The sequence below is a fragment of the Ranitomeya imitator genome, chromosome 3 (genome assembly GCF_032444005.1).
Source record: "Ranitomeya imitator isolate aRanImi1 chromosome 3, aRanImi1.pri, whole genome shotgun sequence".
In the NCBI taxonomy this organism is placed as follows: Eukaryota; Metazoa; Chordata; class Amphibia; order Anura; family Dendrobatidae; genus Ranitomeya; species Ranitomeya imitator.
In genome coordinates, this window is record NC_091284.1 from 473,920,406 (window position 1) to 473,940,276 (window position 19,871).

The window sequence follows — 19,871 nt, forward strand, 5'->3', positions numbered from 1 at the left end:
ACTGTATCCAAGAAGAAATCTAAAAATCCTTGGGGGTGGTTAGGTCTAGCCCCACATCTCAATTCTAGTGATGTATCACTTACTAGGCTACTTGCTGCACTTTTGATAAAAATCATGACTATCTGCTGCAGATCCACTAGTTCTCTGATTGCAGAGTTCTGTATAACCCCGCCCACATCACTGATTGGCAGCTTTCTGTGTACATTGTGCATAGGTAGAAAGCAGCCAATCAGTGGAGGGGCAGGGTTAAACAAATCTCATGAATATGGATTGGATACATGGCATCCAATAAATAAATCACTGTTTTATCAGTAGCAGATTATCAAAACTACAGCAAGGAGCCCAGTAAGTGACACGTCACTGGAATCAGGGTCTATTTCCCTACATCATCATCCTTTCAGATTAAGTGGCAAAAACCTGGTGACTAATTCCCTTCAAAGAAAAAAAAGTGAATTTCATCAAAGTACATCCTAGGCAGACATAAGAAAAAAAATGAAATTGGCGTGTCAGAAACGGAATCATATTGATGGTGACAGATTACCTCTAAAAGTTCCTTACCAATGAATCCCAACTGGGAAAACTCCAGTATCATCCACTCTTCATTAGACAGCTGAAGTGCAAAGTTCTTTATTGTACTGAAGTAATTTTGCTTGGCAACAATATCATCTTCAAGCTGTAAAGATATAGGGAATTATCCCAATTATTAATTCAGTAAAACCAATGATAATTCGTTATTGACATGTGAAAGCCAACACAACTTCAAATAGACTCACGAAAGCACGTGGTAGGTACACGCCATAGTTCTACCACGCTAGTACTATATACAAGAAGATCATGAGGATATATTTACCTGGATGTAATAAATACCCTTCCTCTGTGCATACATCATTAGGAAGCAATAGTCTAAATTTTGTTTGGTTCGCCATCTGTAACAGAAGGGTAAATGAATGACATAGTAAGAGTTTCATGATGGATACATACAGTATATGGAAAGAGAAGGACACAGCATCAAAAGTAAATGACTGTTTCAAGCTGAATCAATATACAGTCATGAGACACCATCTTTGAATTCTATGGTTTTTCTTATCAGGACACAATTGAAAAAAAAAAAAATCATTAGATGAACAGAGGATAATTAACAAAAAAGCAGAGCGGTGTGTGAAAAATTAAGTACACCCTATGTAGAACCATGTTTAGAAGCAATAAATTGGAAGTAACTGTTTTCTGTATGACCATCAGTCATGGATAGTAGAGTTATGATATGAAGGCAAAGCATACCAATATGTAAATGTATCACATACCTAACTCTTTCTTTTGAGTCTCCAAATGTCTCTTTTAAATTTGTTAAGTCTGGATAATAGGTCGCAGGTGGAGAAATCACTTCCACTAAACCAGCGTTGATTTCTGTTGAGAATCTAACAAAAAAATACAAATAGTCAGAATATTGACTCTAAGGTAGTGTTCTGTGAACACTGAGGAGTTCTTTCAGTAGGATCAACCCTCCTAAACCATCTATATTGGCACGCAGGTCATAGGAATCTGACTAAAATGATACCTTGATATCTGCAATCCAATGACTTATACCAGAGAAATCCAGGTTTTTCTTGTATGTAAGTGACCGCTTTCAGGCAATGAGGAAGATGTCGCCTGAAAGATAACTCTGCCTCCAGAGCTTATTTTACATATAGGTTAGCTACCAGTGTGAGACAAGTAGCTAAAAAATAACAAGAGAAATTAAATCGGTCTTCTTGAAAACACATTTTTTGCAGCTCTCTGAGCTCTGCTGTACTGCAACAGTATTACAACCTTGTTGTCTGTGAGTCAGAAGCTGAAGCCGAGAGGAACTGCAGATGTATCAGCTATAAATCACACACAGCTCTGCAGTCAGTGATCAGAAGAGCATTACACATCACACTGGTAACTCCCCTTCATGCATAATGAGCTCTAGAGGCAGAGTTATCTTCCAGGCACCATCCGCCCCAGAGCCTGGGAGCCTGGTCATTTACTTAAACTGATAAAACATGATTTATCAATAAGACATCTGATATGACACACATAGGTAGGACTTTTTTCAGCAGTGTATAATCTATCTAATAGTTTAGATGGGAATCTGTCACCACATTAGACCTTTTAAAGCATTCTCTGCAGCCTTTTGATTGGACAGTGTCCAGGTTGGAGAGGTTTCCTTGAGGATCCTCTTTAAAGAAGTTACAAGCTGTCTTTTTTTCCCACCAGGTACAGCAGGTGAATTAAGTATTGAACACGTCAACAATTTTATACGCAAATATTTCTAAAGGTGCTATTGATATGAAATTCTCACCAGATGTCAGTAACAATCCATCCAATCCACACAGGCAAAGAAATAAAACCATAGATGTCCAGCAATTAAGTCAAAGCTTTTTTAAAATTAATTTTAGAGAGGATGTGCTTTAAAAAACTGCTAAAAAAAAAAAATCAGTGTGAACATAGCCTTTATTTGCAAATTGCTTCCTCACATAGGAAGAAGACAAACTTTAGTGCTACCAATTGGAAGCAGCAATTCTAAAAGTCAATATTGACCCTTTAATGAGTCTTTGTGTATGGCTTGGGATAAAAGTCAAAACAGAATTTCAATGGACATGATGGTTTGGCTTTTAGCTATCCTAAGGGTATGTACACACGTTGCGGATTCTCTGTGGATCCGCAGCGTTTTTTGAGGTGCAGAAACGCTGCAGATCCGCAATTGATTTACAGTACAATGTAAATCAATGAGAAAAAAAAATGCTGTGCACACTTTGCGGAAAATCCGCTGCGGAAACGCTGCGGTTTAAAAGAAGTAGCATGTCACTTCTTTTTTGTAAATCTGCAGCGTTTTTGTACCCATTCCATTATAGAAAACCGCAGGGGTAAAAAACGCAGCAAATCTGCAAGAAAACCACAGCAGAAATGCACAAAAAACGCTGCGGAACTGCACAAAAAACGCGAAAAATCCACAGGTGTGTTTTCTGCCAGGAGAGGCAGAATCCGCACCAGAAATTCCTAAGGCTAATCCGCAATGTGTGCACATAGCCTAAGTCATAGGGCTCACTCACACAGGCGTTTAAATTGAAGAGTGCAATGCAAGAAAATATTGCATTGCATGCTGACCAAATGAGTCAGTGATCATCTGCAAGTTTTTTCTCAGCTCAGATCAGACTGAGGAAAAAAAAACAAAATGCAGCATGCTGCGATTGTCTGCGAGAATAGGATCGCACTCACCAATGAGTCAATGAGTGCGAGAAAAAAAATTGCACAGCACACAGACCGTGAGCATGCCTTCCGATTTTTATGCAAACACTTCAAAAGGAAACCCGACATTTCATCAGCCAAGTACAGTACATTAACAGCCCTAACTGTCAGAATAGAATTGATAGAAATAGGTCAGTGAGATTATACGCCAAAAAATGGCGTATCCATTATATGCACCAATTCTGGCGCTTAGCCTCGGCTGTTCCCAATTGCCCTGGCGCATTGGCAATCAGGGTAATAGATTTGGGGTTGATGTCAGCTGTGTAATGACTGCTGACATCAAGCCCAGGGTTAGTAATGGAGAAGTGTCTGTGAGACAACCCCATTACTAACCCTATAGTCAAAAGAAAAAACATGCACACACACAAAAGTCCTTTAATTGTAAAAAAAATAAATAAACCACCCAGACAAATATCCTCTTTTACCCATTAATTATAAAAAAACATATCCACAGGGGCCACCATAAATTCATAATATGGACGTCCCACGATGTTCCCCAACTCTGCTACACCTGGAGGCTGTGATAAGAGGTGACATCAGTAATGTGACTGCTCACCACGGCTGCCGGAACACACCGAGTAGCGCGTGAACCCGGCTGCAGTGACGAGCGGCGATGTCATTAAGGTTACCACAGGTCACAACAGGCGGTTCTCACGGTACCCTCTTTGTGACCCACAGAAGACAGCATGTGACCCGGACAGCTGTGAACTGCGGTAACACTTACTGAGTTCACCCCAGTTCACAGCGGGCAGCTCACACAGAGGTTACCGTGAGAACCGCCAGCTGTGACCTGCAGTAACCTTAACGACATGACCGCTGGTTCTCACGCTACTCTCAATGTGTTCCAGTGGCAGTGGTGAGCGGTCATATTACTGAGGTCACCTCTCATGTGTGTTTATTTCTTTTGATTATGGGGTTAGTAATGGTGTTTGACAGACAACTTTCCATTGCTAACCCCTGGGCTTGATGTCAGCGGACATTATACAGCAGACATTAACCTCAAAACAATTACCCTGATTGCTCTGGTGCAGTGACAATCGGGAATAGCTGAGGAGAAGTGCCAGAAATGGCGCATCTAATGGATGCAACATTTCTGGAGCGGCTGAGTGCTGGTGTTAGTCTGTGAAGAAACCAATATCAATGGCTTCTTCTCCTTCTCAACCTATTAATATCAGCCAACAGCTGTCTGCTTAGCCTTTGCTGGTTATTAACAATAGGAAGGACCACATCAGTTTATTTGGTTCACCCTTTTTAATAACCAGTAAATGATACGCAGACAGCTGTGAGCTGCTATTAATAGGCTTAGAAGCTCCATTGATATTGGCCCATTCCCAGAATAATAACACCAGCTCACAACTGTCAGCTTTCCCTTAGCTGGTTATTAAAAATGGTGGGATACCACGCCATTTCCTTTAAATAAATTATTTAATAGGTTAAAAAAGGCTAAACACCCTTTACTGCCACATGAAAGGCACTAAAGGGTGCTAGTTTATTTTATGTGTGGAGCTTGTGACATTAAATATCTACAGAACAAGATTGCTTTACTCATTTGTAAACTAGGTTTAAATGACAATGACATGTAAAAGATGATGCTAAAAACACATTGCATACAGATTGGATGTGCATGTCAAAGATGTCATACAGATGCTAGGTGAGAAAAATCGCATTGTACTTGTCCTACCTTTCTGGATCAACATCGGACTGATTTTTTTTTTTTTTTTTTATAGGCTAGGCTGACTCCAGCCATGACTGTTAAGATTACTACTTCCAATCAGTGGCACTAGAGCTCCAGTCGCCTTCCTCACTGAAGAGGCAATTTACATATTTAATTTCCCAGAGGAGTATTGCATGGCTTATAAGTGTCCTTATACTGACAGGTCACTCGTTACCCCTTTAACCCACAGACTTCATGTTACACTCCTGACATCTCATGATTCAGTTCTGATTAACTGGAACAGATTTTCAGTTTCATCATACCTTATCACTATTGGCGCTTTTCTTTGTATACAGCAACCCAGAGAATAAAATTTTTCAATGCAATTTTTGGAGGTTAATTCAAAGAGGTTTGAAGGGTTACTAGAAAGTAAATCAGGAACCCAAATAGGCAGTCAATATCTCAGTTCTAGAGAATATTTTTGCCTAACTATAGACTCACTGCTAGTCAGTTCCCTGCATCTCACGCCACACAAATAATGTCCCCTGCACCCTCTCCGCATATGCATTTCCTTTGCATCTCTCTTACCCAATATGCGTCCCCTGCATCTCCTTCCACCCACATAAGGTGTCCCTTGCATGGTACAGCAAATAAAAGAATCTAATTTCCAAACTATGGAAAAAGATGACAATCTACAATCAACCAACACAAGGTAGAGAATAAAATAATTTTTCAAAAAGCATTATGAGAAGCGCGAATAGCATTCATTAACAGTTATGAATAATTAACGAGTGCAAATCATCAATATCTGGGCTGATAATGAACTGTTGAGAGTACATGCTATTTATGTATATGCATTTATCAAGAATTAACTTACTCTTTCTCTAAGCTGCCGACCACACTATGTACATATTCAAGGTCTGTCTAGAGAGAGAAAATGACATATCAGAACTAATAGCACATGCTTATGTGTGTGTCTTTTGTATAGCAGACTACATTTTGGGCTTTACAAGCAATGTATGCAGTAGGAAAGCATAGCATTTCATAAGAGATACCTCCTCTCTACAAATGCAGTGTGAACAGACTCTTATCTGCTAAATACATTATGTATATTTTTAATACACTAAGAATGTTTTTTTTTACTGTGAAACCTAACAAACATAGAAATGCACAACCTATCATTTCTAAGTTACGCAAATAATAATTTACAGACTTCACGCTAATGTTGCCGCTGGTTGGCCCCCAAGCTGCTCGGCAAGAGTGGAAATCACTAAGGCTTTACTGGGTCCTTCCCTTCTCACTGATGTAAAATGTACAACAGATTGTATCTTATATACTCGGGATGTACTTACCTCTCCAATGAAGACTATTATAACACAGTCGAGTTTTTCTTCTGGAGACAATTTATCAATTAGCGAATGTAGAGTCTCACTCAAATAAGACTTAACTTTCCTTTTTACGGTTGGGATGCCCATTACAATTGACACTGGCAGGAAAAAAAAACAAAAAGACAAAGAATGTTTACAAAGTCACAAAAATACAGAATAAGAGAATTTTTTATTTAATAGAAAACCTACAAGTTATGTTAGATCACATCATCTCCTTGTTACGTAAATTGTGTTTGTTTTACTAACAAGATTTCACCAGACTGGAATCTGACAGCAAACAGCTAACTCGAAAGGTACCGTCACACTTAGCGACGCTGCAGCGATACCGACAACGATCCGGATCGCTGCAGCGTCGCTGTTTGGTCGCTGGAGAGCTGTCACACAGACAGCTCTCCAGCGACCAACGATGCCGGTAACCAGGGTAAACATCGGGTAACTAAGCGCAGGGCTGCGCTTAGTAACCCGATGTTTACCCTGGTTACCATCCTAAAAGTAAAAAAAACAAACACTACATACTTACCTACAGCCGTCTGTCCTCCAGCGCTGTGCTCTGCACTCCTCCTGTACTGTCTGTGTGAGCACAGCGGCCGGAAAGCAGAGCGGTGACGTCACCGCTCTGCTTTCCGGCTGACCGACGCTCACACAGACAGTACAGGAGGAGTACAGAGCACAGCGCTGGAGGACAGACGGCTGTAGGTAAGTATGTAGTGTTTGTTTTTTTTTACTTTTAGGATGGTAACCAGGGTAAACATCGGGTTACTAAGCGCGGCCCTGCGCTTAGTTACCCGATGTTTACCCTGGTTACCAGTGAAGACATCGCTGAATCGGTGTCACACACGCCGATTCAGCGATGTCTGCGGGGAGTCCAGCGACCAAATAAAGTTCTGGACTTTCTTCCCCGACCAGCGACAGCACAGCAGGATCCTGATCGCTGCTGCCTGTCACACTGGACGATATCGCTAGCGAGGACGCTGCAACGTCACGGATCGCTAGCGATATCGTCTAGTGTGACGGTACCTGAAGATCTGCGATGACGTACTGTACTAATTACATTTGGATGAGACAATATTTAGAAAAAACAGCACATCTGGAAAGATCAATCGTCATCCTTTCAGCTTGCAGACGCTCAGGTCACTTTGCCTTTCTTCCTCTCATACATACATAATATAAAATGTTGCTACATAGTACCACACATATGTTAAGATACCTTCACACTGAGCAACTTTTGAACAATAACTATAGCGATCCGTGACGTTGCAGCGTCCTGGATAGCGATCTCGTTGTGTTTGACACGCAGCAGCGATTAGGATCCTGCTGTGACATCACTGGTCGGAGCTACAAGGCCAGAACTTTATTTCGTCACTGGATCACCCGCTGTCACCGCTGGATCGGCGTGTGTGACGCCGATCCAGCGATGTGTTCACTTGTAACCAGGGTAAACATCGGGTTACTAAGCGCAGGGCCGCGCTTAGTAACCCGATATTTACCCTGGTTACCTAAAAAAAAAACAAGCACTACATACTTACATTCCGGTGTCTGTCACGTCCCTCGCTGTCAGCTTCCCGCACTGACTGTGAGCGCCGGCCGTAAAGCACAGCGGTTACGTCACCGCTGTGCTCTGCTTTACGGCCGGCCGGCGCTGACAGTCAGTGCGGGAAGCTGACGGCGAGGGACGTGACAGACACCGGAATGTGAGTATGTTGTGGTTTTTTTTTTACATTTACAATGGTAACCAGGGTAAATATCGGGTTACTAAGCGCGGCCTATACCCGGGGACTTCGGCATCGTTGGTCGCTGGAGAGCTGTCTGTGTGACAGCTCTCCAGCGACCACACAACGACTTACCAACGATCACGGCCAGGTCGTATCGCTGGTCGTGATCGTTGGTAGATCGTTTAGTGTAACGGTACCTTTAGACTTTACAAATAGGGGGCATGTTTAATTAATCTGTATAATCGTTGTAAAATTATCCTGGTATTAAGTGTAATATTTATCTAACCTCTAATTTGTAAGCACTGACATTTACCACTTATATATTTATTAATTCATATCCATGTTTAAAGTAACTCAAAGAATCTTTCTAACGAACAAAATGTCATCACTTCATTTGTTTTCATGCTAAAAGAAACATTTAAGTAACAATGGAATCTAGGAAACTCCTTGAATTAATCCTTTTCACCCTAAAAGATTGGAGCAATATATGCAGAAGAGATTCAATCTGCCAACTCAGTCCACGAAGGATAGGCATGTCTGCTGTAGAGTTTGCCACAAAGTATGCAAATTTTAGAGAAAATTCACAGCAGATTTTGCCCCTTCTAATGTAAAACCAGGTCTTTAAAATCTGTGGCAAATACCCAGCCAAATGAACAAGCTGCATGCTCACGTATATTTCTGCACAGCACGAGAATGAAACTCGTAAAATGTCTTCAACCTCCCTGCTTCTTTATTCAATGGTGGATATTACCTGTACAAATCCGCAGGCATAATCCACAGCAATTCTGTCCCCTGTGGATTTATCACACGAGTGGACAGATCCAGGTAGTTTTGATGGATCTGCACATGCTTATGTTTCACATTAGCAGAACCAAAGAAAAGTTAAGATCTAGTTCAGCCGTATTTATGCCCGCTTTACATAAAAGAGCATAATCCTGCTGAACGAAAGACAGAAATGAGAGGGATAAACAAGGAATGAAAAATGGAAAAAAAGAGCACAGAAAAAAAAAAAAAAAAATAGGAAAAAATGGAAAACTAAAAAACAACAACTATGTATTGATGATTTTGACAGACAGATTATGCATTTATCTTGGAAGTTCGTACCTCCTGTTCTTCCAAGACCAACCTGCACAGCAGGCTGGAGGCTTCCTTCATGGTTTAATAAATGAGGCATATGGTAGTAAATATTTGGCACTTGAAGAGATTTTCTGTAATTTAAATCCTTTAACAATTTCTGAGCTTCATCTAGAAAAAAACAAAGACAAGAAACATTGAAGTTTAGAATTGTGTGATGCACTAAATTATCATAAATCAATGCTAACAAAGCAATGCAGTCCCTACATATAAAGTGTAACACAATCAGATTGGTCATATAAGCGAAAACGTGTGGTCAGCAGGCAGCATCAATGTCTACTATATTAAAGAGTACCTCCAACCACGAACATCCCATAGCTTTTATGTTGAAGAATTGTGCTTTCATTATATACCTTTAAAGTATTGGAGCGCCATTTGTAGTATATATATTTTTCCCCGCGTAGCAGCCATTAGCATGAGCTGTAGACAGGTTTAATAGGACACGTAGTGAGAGATGCATAAGAGTTGGGACTAGATGTAGACATTTTGTCAGATAATCCTATTGATCTATAGGATTGAGCAACAATTGCACTTCTATAACAACCAAAGGAAACTGTGAAAAACCATGAAAGGTGGGCGGTGGAGATACACGGGGGGCCATGCTCTGAGTCAGGAACCACCCAGGTCAGATCAGAAAAGTCGATTTATTCAACAATGCGTTTCAGGGATGATCTGGCCCCTTCATCAGGAAGTTACAAAATGTATACCACACTCAGTACTGTAAAGACATAGGCACTGATGTGATTGGGTGATAATTAACGGCATACTGGCTTTAAAAATCATGAATATAAGTAAAATTTACATGATTACAAATCACATAAAAGTCAAAACAATATTAGAAACTAAACAATTGTTAGAAAGAGGATAAAAAAAATAATAGTTAATAATAATAATAATAAGTGGGTACAATTCAAATACTCCTAAGGTCCCATCCCACTGGGCGACTCCACTAGATCTGGACCAAAATCGTTGGCCAGGACTTATTTGCGTTAATACAGAAACCTATAAACTTAATACTATTATTAATCAGAACCTGTTATTCAGCCTCTGTATCCAATCCGGACTAGTCTCGGGTATATGTTCAAGAATGGTCAAACAAATTAATCATGCCTTTTTTGGTGGTACATTAGGAAATGCCTTGACAGGCTATGGTTGGTTACTCCATTTTTGATGTTGTGCCTGTGGCCATTCATTCTGCTGTGAACCTGCAACGTGGTGCTTCACACATACTGGAGACCGATCCCACGCTCCAACAGGTAAACAGAAAATGACGTGTCACAGGTCAGATGTTGGTAAACCTCAAAAGTTTCTCCAGTCACCCTTGATTTAAAACCAGTACATCCATGTTTCAACATTTTGCACCATAGACACTTACTGTTTCCACAAACATGGTCTTTGAGTCCCTGCGGCTCAATGTTTTGCGGCTGTTAGGCAATCCCCACATGTGTTGCGGCTGCCTAACAAACAGGCTGCGAACCATGCACCCACAGGGACTCAAACATTATCTGAGCACACCAAAGATACTCGAATAACACCCAAGCATGCTCGGATCACTGCTAGCAACTACCTGCTTGTTAGTTCTTAGGCTGTAGTAAAAAAAAAAAAAAGAAATTTGTAAAATATTATTGATTACTGATAATAAGCACAACACAGGAAGCGCACGAACACACACACACACACACACACACACACACCAGGTTACATCTAATTTTTGGTATGTTACCATGCCAGAGATCAGTGGTGGACACAGAGAGAAGAGGGTCCCTGTACAAGAACAATATGTGGGCCGTTTGCAGTCCCTTAGCTCATCATAATGCACAATTCCATCTGCTTTGGAAGTGGACCCCCTTATCTCCAGGGGCACTGGTTGGACCAATGGGATGTCCAGCATATATATTAACATGTACTTTAAATAACTTGTTATGTATTATATTTACATATATACAACCCTAATTCCAAAAAGGTTGGGATGCTGTAAAATGTAAAGAAAGCAAGAATGCAATGATTGATTATTTAGACTAAGGCTATGTGAACACGTTGCGGATTGTGGTGCAGAATTTTCTGCGCAAAATCTGCATCTCCTGGCAGAAAATGCAGGTGCAGATTTGATGCGTTTTTTTATGCGGATTTTGTGCATTTTTGTTGCGGATTTGCTGCAGATTTGCTGCGGATTTCTGTGTTTTTTACCCCTGCGGATTTCTATAATGGAAGGGTTCAATAACGCTGCAGTACCGCACAAAAGAAGTGACATGCTACTTTTGATCCGCAGCGGTTTTCATGCGGATTTTTCCACACCATTAGCACAGGATTTTTTTTTTTCTATTGATTTACATTGTACTGTAAATCACTGTGCGGAACTGCAGCGTTTCTGTACGGAAAAAAACGCTGTGGATCCGCACTAAATCAGCATTGTGTGCACACAGCCTGATAGCTTAGCATTGTCTTCCTAAAATATGTACGGCCTTTCCTGAAATAGATGATGTCAGGATGGGACAATATGTTGGTCTAAAACCGCTCTGTAATGCTCAGCATTGATAGGGTCCTTAATGATGTGTAAGAAGCCCATGTTATAGGTAATAATGCAGCCCTATTCGATCAGAGATGCAGGCTTTTCAACTGTGTGCTGATAAGAGCAGTGAGGCCATCCAGCTTAAGTCCACCATTTCCATAAAGAATTTAACATTTTGATTCATTTGACCACAGAACAATTTTCCATTTTGTCTTGGTCCATTTTAAAAGAGCTTTGGCCCAGAAAAGATGGCACAGTTTCTGGATAACATTAATATATGGATTCTTCTTTGCATGAAAGTGCTACACTTGCATTTGTGGATTGCACGGTGAACTGTATTCATAGACTACGATTTTGGAAAGTATTCCTGAGCTTATGCAGTGGATTTGCACGACTGGATTATAGCCGTTTTGCACATAATTTCTGAAAAATATTGAAATCTTTTGATGATCTTATACATAGTAGGTGATGGGATAGTCAAAGTCTTTGCAATTTTACATTAAAGAACATTTTTCCAAAATTGTTCTACAGTTTTTAGACACAGATTGGTGAATCTCTGACCATCTTTGCTTATGAGAGACTCTGCCTCTCTTAACATGCTCTCTTGACACAGCAGGGTGCCCTAATAGAAAACAGACCCTCCAGCTGTAATTCATTAGTACTAATTACTAAATTACTTTTCCAGCCTTCTGTTAACCCCGTTCCAACATTTTCTGAGATTTTGAGATGTGTTGCCGACATCAACTTCTAACTGCTTTTTTTTTTCAAAGGAAATGGAAAAATGTCTAATTTTCTCCTTCTGAACTGTGTTCTAGTTTTGTTGTGAATAAAATACGGCTATAAGATTTTTCTTCAAATCATTGCATTTTTGTTTTCTTTAGATTTTACTCAGCATCCCAAGTTGTATTTTTTATATTTAGTTGTATCATGGTATTATATGTTTGACCAAAGTGTGAATGTTACATGTGACATTTCGGTTCTCTACCGTGCCTAATGTAGTTATGCACCCAAGTAATGATCTCATCATTTCATTCTGCACAGTCAGCAGTCCTATCCTATTAGACAAATCCTGGAACACAAAAGTGATTTTTAAATAATGCCCTACAGGGGATTCCTACTGTACTGTCATCTCAAATCACTGGCCTGTATTTAATGTGACATCTGTAGACATGCATAATCTCCAGTCAGTGTACGCTGCTGAGACTGCAGGCAAACAGTTGCCCGGCTTTTCGCTATTTCTAAAGAAAAGAAACCCCTTAATGGAATCCTTTCTCTCGCAAATCCATGCACAAATACAATGCATAAAACATACATGCATCACTGAAAGTCATAATCATCACAAAACAACATCTGGATTCTGTGACATGTCAAAACCTGAAGCAGTGGAAACGCTGAACCTTGGATTAGATTTATTTATAGAAGATTTTTGCAAATAAGAAAGCTCAGGGTACAACGGAAGGCATTCAAAAAGCAATCTGACCAAAGAATATAGATATAGGGCTCCTAAAATTGGCTCTTGGGGGTCATATTAATATTTTAAACTGTCAGATATTTACTTCAGGTAGTCCCTTTAACTGTCCATAAAGGTAACAAAATCTTGTCAGTGTATGGAAATATTATAATTTGTAAAGGGAACATAGCAGTTTACCTGAAAAATGACTTAAAGCATCTCTGCTTCCATTTGCCTCCACCACTGCCCTCCTGAACTCATCCAGGATGGCATGGAGCTCTGAGGAGCGCTGGAGAGTTCGGTGTTCAGCAATTCGTAACCGTTCCTTCAGAGCATGGAATTCCCGCTGATAAGCAATCAATTTCTCTGCAGAAATAAAATCATGCCAATGCCTCAGTTATAATTTATACAGAAATAAGCACCGTATTAGTTTTCCTCTATCACAATATAAAATAATCCCCACCAACAGGCATCTCTAGAAAAATCATTTGCAAGTATAAAAGTTAAAGGGAATCTAATCGGCAGGTTTTTGCTACGTAATCTGAGAGCATCACGGTGTAGTAGAAAAGAGCCCGATTACAGGGACGGGTCACTTACTAGGCTATATTTTGCGGTTTCAATATAATCAGTGTTTTATCAGCAGATGATTAGAACTTCAGGACAACTGGCCTTGTGCCTCCTAGTCCAACCACACCTCCACCAAAGATTACCAGCTTTCTGTCACTTTATAACAGGGGTTGGGAACTTTTTCTGCGAAAGCCACTTGTATATTTGTAACATCAGTTATCGGGCCATACAACATAATCAGCTTAAAAATTATCCTGCTATAATGTGGTAAAACAAATAACTCACTCTTAATGTGATGGCTAATGCGGATTTTTTTTTATTTGAGGGGGAGGCATTGATGTTGCTACTTGTAACAGATTTTCCAGTTTTGAATCAGTCAGAAGCACTGTTGACTCTTCGCGATAAGTTTTGTAAAGAAATTATAGCTGTAGTTATTCCAAACACAGATTCTACATCTCACATAGGAGATGCCGGGGCTGAAGCTTCTACATCTCACATAGGAGATGCCGGTGCTGAAGCTTCTACATCTCACATAGGAGATACTGGCGCTGGAGCATCTGCATCTCACATAGAAAACACTGGGGCTGGAGCATATACATCTTAAAACAGGAGACACTACTGTGGCTGGAGCATTTACATCTCAAATAGAAGACACTACAGCAGGAGTGTCTATATCTGACATAAGAGACACTGACTGCTGCCTGGAATGGGATGGGAGCGGAAAGTTTGCCAACTCTGCTGTCCAGCATCAGTACGCAATCCTTCATTGCATGCGTGCATGTGATCAGTGTAAGGGGGAATTAGCAAAACTAGGCTACCAGAGGAAATTACTCAGTTTGAGTAAAACTGAAGATTTTGTAATGAAAGTTAAATTAATACCCTTACTTTCACATCATGGGTTAAAAAAATGGTCCATGAAACCCATTCTTGACAAAATATTTGAAATGGTTATTTGTTCAGTGGGATACTGAATAAAATCTAACATTTCAAAGGGGATATACTCATTTATGCTGAGCAGGGTGTATCCATCTAATCTATTTTACTACAAAAAAAGGCTCTTTTCTACATCATTAACAGAGTTTTGCAGATGCTGGAATATCAGATATCCCAGATTACTGACCAATCACATCCCTACTTATAAGGGTAGAGATACATTCCAAAATAAAATGCTAATATGGAATATGTCACTACGATTAGTTTTTCCAATAGGAACAATCATTTATCCCTTTATCTTAAGATTTAATAATTTCTTAAAAATAGAAAAATAATGCAAATATCAAATGACAGGAGATTTTCAACTGTTACCAATGATCACCACAAATCCAACAGAGATTCAAAATTTAAGACAAAGTATTTTCTTTTGCTTTTAAAAATGTCAACATATTCCACGTCACTGTCAATCAGTGACATCAATGAGGCTCACAATGTACAGTCCCCATCTCTGCATTTTTATTTTTAGATACAGTTACTACATGGTTAATGGAGCGTCCAGAGTGAAATTCAAGTTATTTGCCAGCGTTCCTCTTTGTCTTTGAGGTTTATAAATATACGCTCTAAGCAGAATCAGAACAAAGTGGACAATTTTAGTGCAGAATTCTGTAATCAGCGACTTTACAACGTACCGAATAAAGCCGCCTGCAGACCCAGAATAATTAGAATTTCAGCAGAATTATCCAGGGGGAACAGTGTATGTTGCCTATATGCATCAAACAAGTGTATCTCGAATTACCACTATAAAAAAAAATTATGGTTTAAAAAAAACAACTACCGTATATACTCGAGTATAAGCCGACCCGAGTATAAGCCGACCCCCCTAATTTTGCCACAAAAACTGGGAAAACTTATTGACTCGAGTATAAGCCTAGGATGGAAAATGCAGCAGCTACCGGTGAATTTCAAAAATAAAAATAGATGCTCCATACCGCTCATTATGGCCCCATAGCTGTGCCATATAGTGCTCTGCACCGTTCATTATTGCCCTATAGATGTACCATAGAAAGGTGTGCCATATAGTGCTCTGCACCATTCATTATTGCCCCATAGCTGTGCTATATAGTGCTCTGCACCGTTCATTCTTGCCCCATAGCTGTGCCATATAGTGCTCTGCACCGTTCATTATTGCTCCATAGCTGTGCCATATAGTGCTCTGCACCGTTCATTATTGCCCCATAGCTGTGCCATATAGTGCTCTGCACCGTTCATTCTTGCCCAATAGCTGTGCCAAATAGTGCTCTGCACCGTTCATTCTTTCCCCATAGCTGTGCCATATAGTGCTCTGCACTGTTCATTCTTGCCCCATAACTGTGCCATATAGTGCTATGCACCGTTCATTCTTGCCCCATAGCTGTGCCATATAGTGCTCTGCACCGTTCATTTTTGCCCCATAGATGCTCCGTATAAAGCTGTGCCACTGCTGCTGCTGCTGCAATAATAAAAAAAAAATGCCATACTCACCTCTCTTGCTTGCAGCTCCTCAGCGTCCCGTCCCGGCGTCTCTCCGCACTAACTGATCAGGCAGAGGGCGGCGCGCACACTATATGCGTCATCGCGCCCTCTGACCTGCACAGTCAGTGCCAGAGGACGGGAAGATGGAGCGGCGCCCGGCGTGTGGAACGCGGACAGGTGAATATAAAATACTCACCTAGTCCCGGCGCTCCCCCTGCCTGTCACACTGTCTCCAGGTGCCGCAGCTCTTCCTGTCAGCGGTCACTGGCACCGCTCAGAGAAATGAATAGGTGGCTCCACCCCTATGGGAGTGGAGTCCATATTAATTTCTCTAATGAGCGGTCCCATGTGACCACTGAACAGGGGAAGAGCTGCGGCACCCGGAGACCGTGGGACGGGCAGGGGGAGCGTCAGGAGCGCCGGGACTAGGTGAGTATGCCTCAGAGCCCTCTCCCCTTCACCCGCCGACCCTGCCGCCCACCGTGACTCGAGTATAAGCCGAGAGGGGCACTTTCAGCCCAAAAATTTGGGCTGAAAATCTCGGCTTATACTCGAGTATATACGGTAATCTCCGTTTCATTGGCTGTGAGTAAGAGATGGGGAGTGGTGGTAAAATATCGTATTTGTGTATATTTTTTATCAATGTTTGATATGCCATGTAAGAGTAACAACGTTTTCTAGAAATCACAAAAATGTAAAAACTTTGTACATTTTTTTTTTAAAGTGTCACATTCAGAATTTGCCTTTATATGAGGAGCTCCTAATATCACTCACATAAATGTAGTAACAGTCGTCCAGACATTGCAAGAACAAGACCATGTCCACACATGTGGAAGCGCTGCACTTTTTCCGTTGAGGTTTTTTATATAGGGGTCAACAGCAAAATATGCAATGCAATAGCAATCCGCTCTCATTAGTGCGTTTTATTTTATTTTTTTTAACGTTTTTGGTGCAGACTTGATGCAGCATTTTTTTATCAATATTTTAGTGCAGAAATACTGGTATTTTGAACTTAGATAACACAATTATGTTAGTTACATGGATTTTGGTTTCTGGCTTCCAAGAGAAGACTATATGGTAAAAGTGCACAGTTCAGAATATCGTTAAACTCAAAATTTGCATGTATTTTTATGAAATTGCATCCACCGTGCTTGAATTCTTGAACTCAGCTTATTCTCTGCAAAAAAAAAATGAAGCATTTATGCTATGTGGGAACATGGCCTGTGGGGTGGGGTGGGGGGGACAGTTGCCTGCAAAGGCCAATCATATTACAGCCTCTCAAAACTTAGGGCAGGAATCTCGCTAATTGTTATAGGACGTCCCTGACCATTTCATCTTTTCTACTGCAACCCGAGGCACTACAATGACATAAGCATCCTGGGTTATTTACGTTTGGCTTCGGGGACAGGACCCACCTGATTATTCAGTTAGCTGGCATTATTGTTGCCATGCTGGACTTTTGCTGCAACAAACGTGCCAACAAACTGTTCTGGGCATCCCTCCCAAACGCAGTTCCAGCTGTGCTGCGTCAGCCCCCTCATGGTGTCCCAGCTGTGCTGCGTCAGCCCCCTCATGCTGTCCCAGCTGTGCTGCGTCAGCCCCCTCATGCTCTCCCAGCTGTGCTGCGTCAGCCCCCTCATGCTCTCCCAGCTGTGCTGCGTCAGCCCCCTCATGCTCTCCCAGCTGTGCTGCGTCAGCCCCCTCATGCTCTCCCAGCTGTGCTGCGTCAGCCCCCTCATGCTCTCCCAGCTGTGCTGCGTCAGCCCCCTCATGCTCTCCCAGCTGTGCTGCGTCAGCCCCCTCATGCTCTCCCAGCTGTGCTGCGTCAGCCCCCTCATGCTCTCCCAGCTGTGCTGCGTCAGCCCCCTCATGCTCTCCCAGCTGTGCTGCGTCAGCCCCCTCATGCTCTCCCAGCTGTGCTGCGTCAGCCCCCTCATGCTCTCCCAGCTGTGCTGCGTCAGCCCCCTCATGCTCTCCCAGCTGTGCTGCGTCAGCCCCCTCATGCTCTCCCAGCTGTGCTGCGTCAGCCCCCTCATGCTCTCCCAGCTGTGCTGCGTCAGCCCCCTCATGCTCTCCCAGCTGTGCTGCGTCAGCCCCCTCATGCTCTCCCAGCTGTGCTGCGTCAGCCCCCTCATGCTCTCCCAGCTGTGCTGCGTCAGCCCCCTCATGCTCTCCCAGCTGTGCTGCGTCAGCCCCCTCATGCTCTCCCAGCTGTGCTGCGTCAGCCCCCTCATGCTCTCCCAGCTGTGCTGCGTCAGCCCCCTCATGCTCTCCCAGCTGTGCTGCGTCAGCCCCCTCATGCTCTCCCAGCTGTGCTGCGTCAGCCCCCTCATGCTCTCCCAGCTGTGCTGCGTCAGCCCCCTCATGCTCTCCCAGCTGTGCTGCGTCAGCCCCCTCATGCTCTCCCAGCTGTGCTGCGTCAGCCCCCTCATGCTCTCCCAGCTGTGCTGCGTCAGCCCCCTCATGCTCTCCCAGCTGTGCTGCGTCAGCCCCCTCATGCTCTCCCAGCTGTGCTGCGTCAGCCCCCTCATGCTGTCCCAGCTGTGCTGCGTCAGCCCCCTCATGCTGTCCCAGCTGTGCTGCGTCAGCCCCCTCATGCTGTCCCAGCTGTGCTGCGTCAGCCCCCTCATGCTGTCCCAGCTGTGCTGCGTCAGCCCCCTTATGCTGTCCCAGCTGTGCTGCGTCAGCCCCCTCATGCTGTCCCAGCTGTGCTGCGTCAGCCCCCTCATGCTGTCCCAGCTGTGCTGCGTCAGCTGTTGTGAATTCTGTGATCAAGCTCCCTCCTGTGGTCACGAGTGGTACTGCGGCTTCTGAGTTTCCTTCCTCAGGTGATGAGGTTAAGTCGTTAGGTGCTGCTCTATTTAACTCCACCTAGTGCTTTGATCCTGGCCTCCAGTCAATGTTCTAGTATTGGTCTTGCTTCCTCCTGGATCGTTCCTGTGGCCTGTCTGCTCAGCATAAGCTAAGTTCTGCTTGTGTTACCTTTTGCTATATTTTCTGTCCAGCTTGGGCAGGTTGAGTCTTCGGACTGTCCTGGTGTGGATACTGTGGTGGACAGGTTGCAGCGGATTTGGACTCATGTAGTGGACAATTTGACCTTGTCCCAGGAGAAGGCTCAACGTTTCGCTAATCGCAGACGCTGTGTGGGTCCCCGACTTCGTGTTGGGGATTTGGTTTGGTTGTCATCTCGTTATATTCCTATGAAGGTTTCCTCTCCTAAGTTTAAGCCTCGTTTCATTGGTCCGTATAGGATTTCTGAGGTTCTTAATCCTGTGTCTTTTCGTTTGACCCTTCCAGATTCTTTTTCCATCCATAACGTATTCCATAGGTCATTGTTGCGGAGATACGTGGCGCCTGTGGTTCCATCTGTTGATCCTCCTGCCCCGCTTTTGGTGGAGGGGGAGCTGGAGTATATAGTGGAGAAGATTTTGGATTCTCGTGTTTCGAGACGGAAACTCCAGTATCTGGTTAAGTGGAAGGGTTATGGTCAGGAAGACAATTCCTGGGTCTTTGCCTCTGATGTCCATGCTGCCGATCTTGTTCGTGCCTTCCATATGGCTCATCCTTGTCGGCCTGGGGGCTCTGGTGAGGGTTCGGTGACCCCTCTTCAAGGGGGGGGGGGTACTGTTGTGAATTCTGTGATCAAGCTCCCTCCTGTGGTCACGAGTGGTACTGCGGCTTCTGAGTTTCCTTCCTCAGGTGATGAGGTTAAGTCGTTAGGTGCTGCTCTATTTAACTCCACCTA

General features: G+C 42.7%; 1 protein-coding gene across 2 annotated transcripts in view; it reads right to left on the reverse strand.

The window, feature by feature from the left end:
* Positions 1 to 19,871, reverse strand: part of MGAT4A (alpha-1,3-mannosyl-glycoprotein 4-beta-N-acetylglucosaminyltransferase A) — an 86,740-nt gene that overhangs the window by 42,107 nt on the left and 24,762 nt on the right. For both annotated transcript variants that reach the window (XM_069757499.1, XM_069757500.1), the window contains exons 3-9: positions 13,313 to 13,480; positions 9,126 to 9,266; positions 6,274 to 6,407; positions 5,799 to 5,845; positions 1,302 to 1,415; positions 851 to 926; positions 559 to 673 (exon numbers count right to left, since the gene is read on the reverse strand). In XM_069757499.1, coding sequence (XP_069613600.1) covers positions 559 to 673; positions 851 to 926; positions 1,302 to 1,415; positions 5,799 to 5,845; positions 6,274 to 6,407; positions 9,126 to 9,266; positions 13,313 to 13,480 — 795 coding nt within the window. The remainder of the gene's footprint in view (positions 1 to 558; positions 674 to 850; positions 927 to 1,301; positions 1,416 to 5,798; positions 5,846 to 6,273; positions 6,408 to 9,125; positions 9,267 to 13,312; positions 13,481 to 19,871) is intronic.